A 13,178-nucleotide genomic window follows, 5' to 3' on the forward strand; every position below is an offset into this window, starting at 1 on the left:
CCGCGGGCAACGGCGCCTTCAGTCCTAGTGTTCCGAGCAAGCGAGGAAGCGGTGCCTTCCGCGCCTCTTGGAAGGAGGTTGGCCGGGCTGGCTGGGTGGCCCCCGAGCTGAGCGCTCGGCCGCTGGGGAGCGGCGGCGGGGAACGGGGCCCGCTCGGAGCCGTGCTGGCCGGGCGGCGGGAGAGCGGCCGGGCGCTACACGCTGATTTCCCGTGTGGCCCAGTCGGGAGCGCGGTCTGACGTTGGCCGCCCGAGGCCCGGGGAAAAGCCCTGTCGTCCGAGGGGAGCCAGTGTTTTCAAAGTTTGGTTTATCGGAACAACTTTATTGAAGATTCATTTACATACCGTACAATTTACCCCTTTTAAAAGGTACAACTCCATTATTTTTGATAATTTACTAAGTAGTTTTAATCACTGTAATCCAGCTTTAGGACTTTTCGGTTACCGCAAGGAGGCCACTGATGTGCTTTCTGAGTCTGGATTCGCCTTTTCTGGTCAGTCTTGTAAATGGAATAATAGGGTGTGTGGTTTTTTTGCCTCTGGTTATCTTCCCTACGTAGGATGAGTTAGAGATGTATGCATGTTGTATTAGGATTGCCCTTTTTCTATTGCTGAATGGTATTTCATTGTTTGGATGGACCTCAGTTGCCACTGATTCACTCGTTAATGGACATTTGGATTGTTTCCACTTTTTTGTCTATTATGATAATAGCTATTAGGTAATTTGCATTTGGGCTCTGTGGGAGCTGGAATTGCTGGATCATATGGTAACTATGTTTAACTTCTTGAGGAAGTGCCAGGCTGTTTTCCAAATTGGTGACTGCTGCATTTTGCAGTCCCCCACAACAGTGTATGAGGGTTCCAGTTCCCTCACATCTTCACTAATGCTTACTATCTGTATATTTAATTATAGATATCCTAGTGAGTGATAAATGGGCTCTCATGGTGGTTTTGATGTGTGCTTCCCTAATGGCTAGTGATACTGAACATCTTTTCATGTACTTATTGGTCTTTTGTATACAGGCATACCCGATTTTATTGCATTTTGCTTTATTGCCCTTTGAAGATATTTTGTTATTTACAAATTAAAGGTTATGGCAACCCTGCTTAGGCAAGTCTGTTGGTGCCATTTTTTCCAGTGGCATTTGCTCGCTTTGTGTCTGTGTCGCATTTTGGTAATTCTTGCAATATTTAAAATTTTTGCACTATGGTATTTGTTAAGTTGACCTGTGATCAGTGATTATGACTTGCTGAACTCAGATGATGGTTAGCTTTTTTTAGCAGTAAAGATATGTCTTTTAATTAAGACATGTCTTTTTTTTTAAAGATATAATGCTATTGCACACTTAATAGACTACAGGATAGTGTAAACATAACTTGCGATGCCCTGAGAAACTAAAAAATTCTTTTGACTCACTCTAGTGCGATATTCACTTTATTGCAGTGGTCTGGAACTGAACCTGCAATGCCTCCCAAGTTATGTGTGTATTTTCTTTTTTTTGGTAGAATATTATGTTCACATCTTTTGTCTATTGGTTTATTTTCAGTTGTGTGTTTGAAAATATGTCTGTTTTAGTTGTGATAAAGTATATGTAACATAAAATTTACCATTTTAACCATTGTTGATTTATTTTTTAAACTTAGGGAAACTTTCAGAAGAACCAGATGCCAGGCTTGATGGTTGGGTTCTCCCTCTGTCTCAGAGAATGACCTGGGCTGAGTCATCTCCTGAGCCTTGGCTCCAAAAAATTAACAGATAGCTGTTAGCATTTTTCCAGCACTTTCTACTTCTCCTCTGCATTTTTCCAGTTTAAAATAAGCCTGCTATATAGGTAGTCAAGATACTGTCATTACTACTATCTACATTTTATTGATGACTTATTCCCTGCCCCACACTGAATCCTATAAAGGTAATAGTTATTCCCTTTTTACAGGTGAGCAAGCTGAGGCACAGAGTAGTTATATCACTTGCCCAGTGTCACACAGACTAGGAATTCTGCACTGTTTCTGTCAGGTGTGGTTTCCCATTCACTAACTCCAGGGGCCAGGCCTGTGCTGGGCACTCTGGGTGGTTAAGATGGGGACAGGCAAGCAAGCACACTAGGCAAAGAAACAGACAGTAAAATAATAAAGATAATTTATTGTTGTACAGAATCTTGGGGGCTGCATTAAAATGCTTTTCCTTGCACAAAACATTTGAGCTCTGTGTTGAAAGGTATATGAGATAGAGAGTAGCCAGATTTAGCAAATGAAAATATGGGGAAACCCAGTGGATTTGAATTTGAATTTTGGCTAAAAAATAATTTTTTGTATAAAATATTTGGAGCATTACTTTCCAGTATAAAAGTATTAGGGTCATATTTGTATTTTTAAAAATGACTTGCTGTTTATCTGAAATTCAAATAACTGGGTGTCTTGTATTTAACCTGGTTATCCCAGTAAGATTGTTTTCCAAGTGGACAGGGATGGGAAAAAAGGCCTTTTCTGGTGTCACAGAGAATTCTTTTTTTTTTTTTTAAGAAAAGCAACACATGGCCTTGCTAAAATACTCAAACCATTTGGAGACGAGGCATGGTCTGCCTTTGTCTTTTCTGCCTCATGTGTCGGCCTCCTCCCCGTCTCCGACCCGCAGACAAAGGAGGCGACGCGATGAGATATCGAAGACCTGAGTAGGCCAGCCAGGGGACTCAAGGCGTACCAGCTCAAGAGTGGTGCTGGAAAGGCACCTCTCATATTTACTGATCAGGCATCACATTCTTGAGTGGGCTAACAAGTTTCTAGACACAATGATTAACGTGCTTTACTACAGGAATGTAATTGCCCCCAGGTCGCTGGGGCAAGTTGTCCCTGTCGCCAGGCAGTGAGGGGGTAGAGAGAACAAGAAACAGATCTCGGTTTAGACTTAGTGAGCTGCGGCATGCACCACAGATAACTCCCATAGAAACAGAATGATCTATGGATGGCAACCTATATTTCCCCCGTTTTTAAATTAAAAAGGAAGAGAAGTCCATTATTCCACCACAGCTTAGTAAAGAAAAGGGCGACAAGAAATGCCTCGTCAGGGGGGGTGAGGTGCTAAGCCAAGCCTCAGTTGACCCCCTCATCTCTCGACTTGTTGGCCCCTGCGACTGTGCCTGTCTTAGGTTGTTCCTCCCCTTGAGGAATCTTACGCATCTCTGGCTAGCAAGCCATCTCTTGGGACCGTACAGGGAGTAAATGCGATAGAGCAAAGAGGCATACAAAAGATTTATGCAAAGACTTTATCATCCCCTTAATTGCTGCGGAATTTTAAAACATGCAGTGATCTATCACACGGACTCTCAAGAAAATAACATGCAATTATTAATTTTTTGCCATGACTTCTTGAAATATAGCATATGCATGAATTGGCTTTATTAAGCCAGCAATCAGATGGCGCACCCATGTTACTAAAACGGGAAGGCAAATGCATAAAAGAAGTAGGCCTACAAGTATTGGCCATAGCCAGTGAAACCAAGAGAACCAATCAGATAATCCAGGTAATTCTGAAAACTTATCAATAATATGGTGAATATCATTCAACTGGTTTTGAATCGTCTGTGAAAAATCAGATATGTTAAAACAACACATTCCCGGAAATTGTTCACAGCCCAAATGTACTTTCAGCAACAAAGAGTCCATGGTAGCACGATTCTGAAGCACTGCCACTGGAACTTCTCCAAGTTCCTGATTAAGTTCTGACAGTATGGAAGCAGTCAGATCTGCAGTCTTGCTGAAGGCACAGGCCAGCTTAGATATTTCCTTCTGCATTCCTACAACGAGTCCTGGTACCGGCAATACAAACGCAGCTGCGACTGCAACGGCAACGGGGTCCAACAATTTCAAGTTGTCGTCACAATCTGGAGGCAGGGCTTGGGTCACTTTTCCGTGTTTGAATCCAGGATGATCTATAAGAGCTGGGAGAATACGTCCTATACCACAGACGCCTTGATAATGTGAGGAAAAGGCTTGATAGGTTTTGTTATCACACAAAAACACCCAGCCATTTGGGAGTCTATATCCATATGGCCATTTTACATGAATAGTAGAATTACAGTAAGAAGGTATATTAGTACAATCGATACATATACAACTAGAAACTATAGTGGTGCTAACTGGTAAATTCAATTGAATTTCTCGAGTAAGAATCTTGGGGGCTAAAGTAATATTTATTCCAGAAATATTAGTAAACACTGAAAAAGGGAGTCCTATGCCTATCAAATTCTTCCTTAAGATTCCACCAATAGAGGAGTCACCTGCTACACAAAAAGATGTCTTGTTAAGCCCTTTATTAGCCAATTGCAACCACATATTGGGTGAAGAATACTCATTCTCTGGGGTTAGTGAAATGTCCAAATAAACATAACTACTTTTATATATTTGATCAGGGTTTCCCTTCTGGAATTTTTCACTAGAATAATTGCCAATATCATTTCGGGCTAAAACTGTTTTATAAATATCATAGTGGGTATTGTCTCTTTTAGACTGATCAGTAGCATTATCCTAACCAAGTTTTCCTCTATCTTTCTGTGTATATATTTCATTACCATCTTTTTTCCAAATCACCGGGCCTACAGGAGTTGAACAAGTGGAGATACAATGAAGTACTACTCCCCGGCCGAAGTACGGAGGACTGCTAATACCAGCAGTAATAGTACAGGCCTGGGTTATGTATATGTGTATAGAGATTAGACTCAAAAACTTCATTATCATGTAGGGATCCTCACTCCAGTGACGGAACCGGTTGAGGGACATCGCCTGGGACAGCCGTCTCAGATGGCGATGTTGCTGGGAGTTCCTCTTTATAGCATATCTTGATCAGCTTCTAGGCAGCCAGGTCAAGCGCTGGTCCTCTGTAATGACACAAACAAACCCTTTTCCCCAGACCTTGATATGACCTTTATGCCATTGTGAAGAACCTATTGGAGACCACCATACAGGAACTGCTGTTGTTTTAGAAAAAGAAATACTGTCAGAAAAATGCACTTCCATAGCTGATTGTCTATCACCCTTTAAAAGACCAAAATTAAGGATATTAAAGCATGTATTAATCGTTGATTTGCAGTTAATTTTATCATATTGGGCAGTAATCCCCCTTTTTGTTTTAATAAATAATGCTTAAGAGTAGGATGGTGATGTTCAATTAGAGGTTGACCTGTAGAATTGTATGAAATACCTGTTTTATGAGTGATATATAGCTGAAAAAAATTTTTTTTTTTTTTAGCGTAGAAGAGAGGTAAACTGGAGCATTGTCAGTCAGCTTAAGAGAAAAAGCCTACAACATTTTGTCAGCAACATTTGAAACAAAAAGCCACAAAATCGTCTTCTTTAGTTTACTTAATTTTATGTAACCAATACCTGTTCTGCTGAAATCTAGTTCTTTACTAGTTTAGGAGTAATAAAACAGTGACTTTAAATGACAAAAGACTTACAAATGATAATGGTTAAAGACTTGATGAGAGCTTACATAAGATAGTTGACATAAGAAAATTTGGATATTTCTGTACCACAAAACATTCAGTAACAAAGTTTAGCATCATTCCTTTTGACAGTGCTTTCTAGGTAAATATATGTCAGATAAATAAGCCAAATTAGCCAAATACTTTTCCCAATGAGGAGAAAAAATTCTTCTGACATGTTCCAGGGGCCCTCTGGAAAATATCAGAGTTAACTAGAGGTAAAAGCACTTTTTTGAATTTGATTTTGGAAAGTTGTCAAAAGAAAGTTTCTTTGGCTTTTGATTAAATAAGATTATAGGTTGCCATGAAGCAGTACTTATCTAGTTAACTAGAATGACAACAAAATACTTCAAAGGCAGATACAGAAGTTTACATAGTTGTTAGCAAAGTTTAACCTTTAGTCCTTTGATATTAGAATCTCATTTTCTTAAATACTCAGACAATTCATTGAGACTTTAAGCATGAGAAACTATTTTGATAAAACAATTAGAAAACCTTTTGCAATCTTTCAACATCAAGAGCAGACTAACAGTTTAAGAAAACTTTGTCTTTTTAACTGAAAACAAAATTCTAATTTTGCTGTGTACTTGATATCAAGACTCACTTGCTTTAATTTCACATAGCATAACTATATCAGTTTTTCCACAAGCTTTCTACAACTTTCTTTTTACATTCAGTGTTCTCCCCCTTTAAGTAAATAGCTGTACTTTAGAACAATTACCTTCTTTTACCCTCAACAAAATGAATTTCCATTCTTTATACTTTCTCTTATTAAAACACACATCTTTAGCATACCGAAATATTTTCCTTATTATATTAAGTAGTTTTCATTAGAACTTAAAACCATTTGATACTTTAACTTTCAGTGAACACTGAAAAATAGGCCACTGTAAACTGTTACACCAGCATTCTTCAGATTGACACATCTATGAACGTATGTTATCATTTTTGGAAATGTGCTTTACAGCACAATTTCTCATTAGGCACAAAACATGTCTATATAACTTAGCAAACTTTAAGAACTTTGGTTACCACAAAAATTCTCAGGCTGTTTGCATATATATATATACTGTTATACATTAATACAGTATTATTAAGATGTTTATTTGCTGCACTTGTGTACTTATTTTTAGCAACCATGCTAGATTACTTACAAAACTTTTACCAAACATTAGACAAAGTCAACTTTTCTTTAAACATCTTCTTGAAATGTTTAACAGGTAACATCAACTTAAATAACTTTAAGTAAACTTTGACAGCTGATAACTATAAGGACATGTCCGTTTCAGTTAAACTTAAATTAGCATTAATGCTTAATATTTTTTATTAGATTTTCTGAAAGTTTTAGAATGCCCAATTTTCACAAGCGCTTGTTTTTAAATCAATTTTTATTAATACCTTCCGGAGGTAGGAAACTATTTTTCTTTTACACACTTAGACACACAAACATACAAACTGAGACATAATGACTACAGTTAGCAACACTTTTCATATAAATACATATACACAGACAGACAAACTGATATAAGGATTTGAGTTACTAATATTTAATTGCCTTCTTTCTTTTTAGATTACTTGATTAAAAGTACTTCAGTTTTCAAGAATACACTCTAAGGGTGAGCAGTTTACATAACTGGGTTAAGGTTTAGATGGCCCTGGACTAACAGGGCCGATGAAGGCTCTGTACCGATAGGGACTGTGTGTGTCCAGGGGGCTGGAAATGAAATGCAAGTACAATTCTAGCTCCAGTCATTTAAAGCAAGGCTGTATTGCAGAAGATAAATTTCTTCTATTTCAGGGAGTTTAGTTTAAGACTTCTCAATTCTCAAAGATAATGATGAACTTAATAAGTAGAATAGATGTTCACTAAAAGAATTTAGAAAACTAGCTCCATATTGTAGTAGTTCATGGGACTTTTGACTATTTTCTTCCCTTGTGGCAAAATATATTTAGCTGCATAACATTATATTGCATACTTCTTTCAGGGGCCAAGCCTCTCTAGTCAGAGAGTTTGTACTGGGGCCAGTTTTGTGTGCAGAAGATAAGATACTTCTTTTTTAGGGTTTAGGGATCAAATTGCTCTCAGTTAGTTTTCCTAGTTTTTTCTGCCTGAACTTTAGTCATTCCTCGAGAGGCCCCTGCCTGTCTGATAAATGCAGGGACTGTGTGACTTTTCGCTACTAGAGCCTTGATCTGAGTCACAAGCTTGTTTGGCTTTCCTGGGGCTGCAGACGAGGAAATGCTGAACTCCAGGACGACTGCCTCTAAGGAAAGCAGTTAATAGAATAGAGCTATTTACATGTTGATCTGAGGGTTCAGCTTGATTACTTTACAGGCTCTATTTACATTACACAGGAGAAAGTAACGCAGACCTAAGAGGACTGCTTTGAATGGGGAGCAAGGTAAAACAATCTTTAAGGTCAATGATAGCCGTATTCCATTCTTTTGGAATCATAGCCAGAAAAGGGAGGCCTTGTTGTTAAGGTCCCATAGGTTTAAGAACTGCATTAATTTGCCTTAAGTCATGTAAGAGTCTCGAATTTCCTGACTTCTTTTTTATAACAAATACAGGGGAATTCCACAGGCTCGAAAATTCTACTATCTAGCTGAAGCTGTTCTTTAACTTGTGTAAGAATGCCACTTTTTCTTTATTAAAGGGCTATTGATCCACCCAAACAGGCACAGGGATAATGTTTCCCTGTCTGTGAGCCTCTTTGAAATCTCTTCATGCATTACTCCCATCAGCTTGTCTGAGGGTTCCCTTTGGAGGCAACTGATAACAATACTTTTTAATTTATAAGGTTGAGCAAAGTTCTTTTTAGAAGTTTTCACTCCTGTTGTTTTCAGGAGGGCACGGAGTAATTTTAAGTAATCCTCCGGTTTATCTGCTTTGGTTTCATGTCGGCCCATTATAGTGTCCCTGACATCTCGATCCTATTCCCTACATACGCTTTCCTGGGAATCTTACTGGATCGACGATTTTCGGAGCTTTTTCCAGCCCTTGAATTGCAAGTGCTGCTGAGCAGAGGTTCTCCGCCCTGAGTTTCCACCGTCTTTCAGGTCCCTGTTCGGGCGCCACTTGTCGGCCTCCTCCCCGTCTCCGGCCTGCAGATAGAGGAGGCGATGTGATGAGATATCGAAGACCTGAGTAGGCCAGCCAGGGGACTCAAGGTGTACCAGCTCAACAGTGGTGCTGGAAAGGCACCTCTCATATTTATTGATCAGGCATCACATTCTTGAGGGGGTTAACAAGTTTCTAGACACAATGATTAACATGCTTTACTACAGGAATGTAATTGCCCCCAGGTCGCTGGGGCAAGTCTTCCCTGGCGCCAGGCAATGAGGGGGTAGAGATAACAAGAAACAGATCTCCATTTAGATTTAGTGAGCTGCGGCATGCACCACAGATAACTCCCATAGAAACAGAATGATTTATGGATGGCAACCTACACTCATGTATTATGCTGGAGACATGGCTGTGCACATGGATCACCCTCCTTCATTTTAATGGCTGCATAGTATTCCTTTGTCTGCCTGTGGTTTCCCAGACTTTGTCAGGTCTCTGTGGATAAGCTCAGGTTTTTGATGAGTACAGACACTGCTGCCCATAATTGTAGGTGAATTCTCTGATGTGGGATTGCCAGGTCACAGGGTCCATGCATTCATTTCACATTTTCATTGCTGTTGCTGAGTTCCTCACTAAATGGGCTGCAGGAAATACACACCTGCCTGCACCATATTTTTCTATCCTTTTGTCTTTAACATCTTTTGAAACCTTTGTAAATCTTGCACTGGGTCATTCTTATTCTTTCAGGGGTATGTGGGAACTCAGAAAATATGATTCAAGCTCTGGCTCTTTTCCCCAGAAAAGGCTGACATTTGGTGGGGGGTGCTGGGTCTGTCCATAGCTACTCCCAACCTTCCAAATAAGATTTTCTTGGGGGGCTCATTTAATGTACAGCTCTTTGTGGGAGCTGAGGACACTTGGATAAAGAAGCAGCCTGACCTGAGGTGTCACTGGGGAGCAGGACTCACCCAGAGTAGGGGAGTCACTGGCAAGTCAGTCAAGCACAGTGGGGGTGTGCAGGAGCTTTGAATTTGACTCTGCTACTTCCTGGCTAGCTGACCTGACCAGTCACTTAACCTGTGGGGCCTTTCATTTGCTCCACCTGCCCTGTGGAAGGGGATGACAATCGCTGACCCACAGGTTATGTGAGCACTACCTGAGATGACGTAGATCTGAGCAGAGCGTCAGCATGCTGATGGAGCCCGAGAAGCGCTGGCTCTTGGGTTTAACGTACAGTGAGGCTCCTTTAAGATCTGGCCTTGAACTGTAATTCAGTAAGTGGTACCAAGTCTCTAAACATTTTCGCTGTTATCATCTGACTTGAAGGGAAGGCCAGTCTGCAAAGGAGGATTTCCCATGCCTGTGGGTGGCATTGACAGATTTCAGTGTACAACGTGAACAGGTGTTCTTGCTATAACTAACTTTTCTTCCTTTCTACCCTAGAATGGCTTCAGCAAGAAAAACCAGCCATCCTGTGTGCAATGTTTTTGATGACTTCAGTGATATTTCCTTAGAAGACTAAAAAATGGAAGACATTAGAAACTTGAAAATCAGTAGAAGCCTTACCCAAATGGCACCGGGTCATAGGAGATTTCTAAAAATAGAACAAATTATGGGTGAAAAACACTTACTCGCAAAAGAGAACGCTGTGCTGGGATGTGGGCCCAGGCTGTCCTCAGGCCGACCCCCAACCACTGCCTCCAAACTCAGGATCGAGGCCACCCTCGCAAAGGTCGCGCAGCTAGAGAGCAAAATCATGAATCGGAAGCTGAGGGTGGATTCGTCTAGTGTGGAATCTCTCCCAAAGACCTCTGAGGACAGCTTTCCAAGGAGAGCAGACAAAATCCCCCCCAGGAATACAGTTGAACTTTCTTCACCGAACCCATGTAAAACCTCTGAGAAGCAGTCCCGTGACATTCCTGTCACTGAGAGCAACACTCGGAGTGGGAAGGTCAGCAGGTTTCTAAAGAAGAGGGGGCCGCCCATTGAAAGTACATCCCCTGAAGCACATTTTGAGAACCAGAGGAATTTTCAGACACCCAAAGAGAAAGAACCTACCAGGAAATTGGATTCTCCAAACAGGAATGAGGAAGGACTGAAAGAGTTGCTGGGAAGTTTGATGGAATCTTCTAGAGAAAAAGGGACATACACAAATCAGGGTTTCTGCAGCACCAGTGAAAAAGAACAAATAAAATTATCCTTGGTAAGGTTTTCATGCATTTATTTTTAACCCAGCCTTTGCATTTGCACGTTTATGTTGTAGCACCAGACACTTTCAGAGCAGCCGTGACCAGTAAGCTCTTAAGAAAAGGGTTTGACGAGGAAAGGTTGGGTTTCAGGCTCTCACAGGTACCTGCTGTGGGCCTGCTCTGTAGGGGTGGAATTTGGAACTTGTAACTGTGTGCACCACAGGCCAGCACTTTGTGTGACTGAACATCAGCGGTGAGCTGTGCCTTCAGCCGTCCACACCTACCTGTTAGTTGTACCACACAGGAATCAACTTGGGAAGGCTGTGTTTCCACTTTTTTTTATTGAGATGAGATTCAAAGAACCTAAAAGTAACCTTTTATAGATGAATCATTTAGTGGCATTTAGTATATTCACAGTGTTGGACGATCACCACCTCTGTCTAGTTCCTGAACATCTTCGTCACCCCCATAGTAGACCCTGCCCCCATTAAATAATCACTCCCCATTTCTGCGTGCACCCCAGCCCCTGATGACCACTGATCTGCTTTCTCTTTCTATGGATGTGCCTGTTCTGGGTGTTTAATATACATGAGATCATATAACATGAGGCCTTTTGTATCTGGTTTTTCTCACTTAGCATATGTTTGCAAAGTTCATCCACACTGTAGCGTGTGTCAGGGCTTCATACCTTTTTATGTCTGAATAATACTGAGCCGTATGTATGGATAGACCACATTTGCTATGTAGTCTCCTGTTGATGGACATTTGAGTTGGCGATTTTGAGTAGTGCTTCTCTGAACATGTGTGGGCAAGTACTTGTTCAAGTCCCTGTTTTCGATTCTTTTGGGTATATGCCTAGGAGTGGAGTTACTGGGGGCTAGAGTACTTATAAGTATAGTTTATCATGGAGCTGCCCAACTATTTTCCAAAGTGGGTGCACCATTTTACATTCCTGCCAGCCGTTTGAGAAGGCTCCAGTTTCTCCACATCCTTGCCAACACTTATTTTTGATCTGAGCCCTTCCAGTGGATGTGAAGTGATGGGAGGGCTGCATTTTAAGGGGGAAGAATCTGTACATTCATTTTGATTCTGTTGAAAGCCCAGAATTAGAAAATATGTTAATTAACAATAGGTATTTGAAAGCAAAGTAATAATTCTGATTATTTGTGGAGTATTTCTGATCCCAATCAGTCTACATGGACTGTCAGAGGTGAGGAAGGAGAAGAGAAAGGGCACAGAGGGGTCACTGAGGCCTTGGCCTCATGCCCCCCTCCAGCTGTGTTGTTCAGTGATAGGACTTATTTATCACACATTTGATAATTAATTTTGTTTCTTCGCTTATGCCAAATTAGGATCACATCCCAACACAACCAAAAGTCCTTTTGCTACCCAGTGAAGAACTTTCCAGCCCAAAGCCACTTTGGACATCACATCTGCCAACTTCACAGTCAGGAGACAGGACCCTGTGCAGCAGTATGTACCCCAGAGCTGGCTGCTCGTGGACTCGTGCTTCTGGGGACACAGCCTCCCGAGAGATGTCACTTTCCATCACTGGAACCTTTTCAAAGTCAGTACCCTCAACAATGGGGCACAGCAAGCTCTCGTCCCGCCCTGGCAGGCGTGAGGCTGGGCCTCAGGATGAGTCACTCTCAGAAGCCACCGATAACAGCCTGAACGGTAACTCATTACCCTGGGCAGGAAGCGTGGGACCACTCGAGGGTCCCCAGCCTAGCGGTCACAGGATTGCCATGGGGAGTGTGTAGTGGGCTGCGCCATACCCTGCACTTCCTGACCTGCTTTCCTGGTTGAGGGGCCGAGTCAGGTTTTGTCTGTCTTCATCCGGTAACCCTGAGCACTCACGGGCAGTGGCCTGAGAGAGAGAGCCTTCTAGGCCACATCCAAAGGAAAGGCCACTCTGTCCCTTTCTGTAAAAGAAATTTGCTTCCCTTCCTTTTTAAATTCAGAACAGGAAACAAATTTCTAACCAGTCCCAGTTAAACATCTCTATTATTTCTACATTATTGAAGATGATTTTTGTTTTAATTTTACACATTTTTAAGAAAGAAAGAGGAGGAAAAAAAGATGTACCACACATTCATTTCTTCCCTCTGCTGTGCTTATCATCATCCCCAAGTCTTGGGTGTCCTCCGTGTGTGCCGCCAGCAGGACCACGTAGACACGCCAGCTCGGGCCTGCCCCCGGGTGCTGGTGGTCCAGGGCTCGCCCGTCAGTAGTGGGGCAGGGAAAATGGCTCTTTCCTTCTACCCTTTTAGGTTTTCGGGTGAGGCTCTGTAACAAAAGACAGATTAATGGGAGAGAAGCATGCAGATATTAAAAAAATATTAAGTGCTTAAGCTTTACGTGATGCAGGCAACTTCATAAGGAGATGAGGACCCAAAGAAATGGTCAAGCCAGAGGATTTTTAGGCTAGGGGTTTGGCGGGGAA

The 13,178-nt window shown here is 41.6% G+C and overlaps 1 protein-coding gene across 2 annotated transcripts in view; it reads left to right on the forward strand.

Moving 5' to 3' along the window:
• The window catches only part of C13H19orf44 (chromosome 13 C19orf44 homolog), a 21,847-nt gene continuing 8,669 nt past the window's right edge, over positions 1-13,178 (forward strand). The window contains exons 1-3 of one of the 2 annotated variants that reach the window (XM_017671399.3): positions 1-368; positions 9,987-10,746; positions 12,085-12,409. In XM_017671399.3, coding sequence (XP_017526888.3) covers positions 10,069-10,746; positions 12,085-12,409 — 1,003 coding nt within the window. In that variant the 5' untranslated portion in view covers positions 1-368; positions 9,987-10,068. The remainder of the gene's footprint in view (positions 369-9,986; positions 10,747-12,084; positions 12,410-13,178) is intronic. The other variant, XM_073220207.1, reaches the window with a different exon arrangement.

The sequence above is a fragment of the Manis javanica genome, chromosome 13 (genome assembly GCF_040802235.1).
Source record: "Manis javanica isolate MJ-LG chromosome 13, MJ_LKY, whole genome shotgun sequence".
Lineage (NCBI taxonomy): Eukaryota > Metazoa > Chordata > Mammalia > Pholidota > Manidae > Manis > Manis javanica.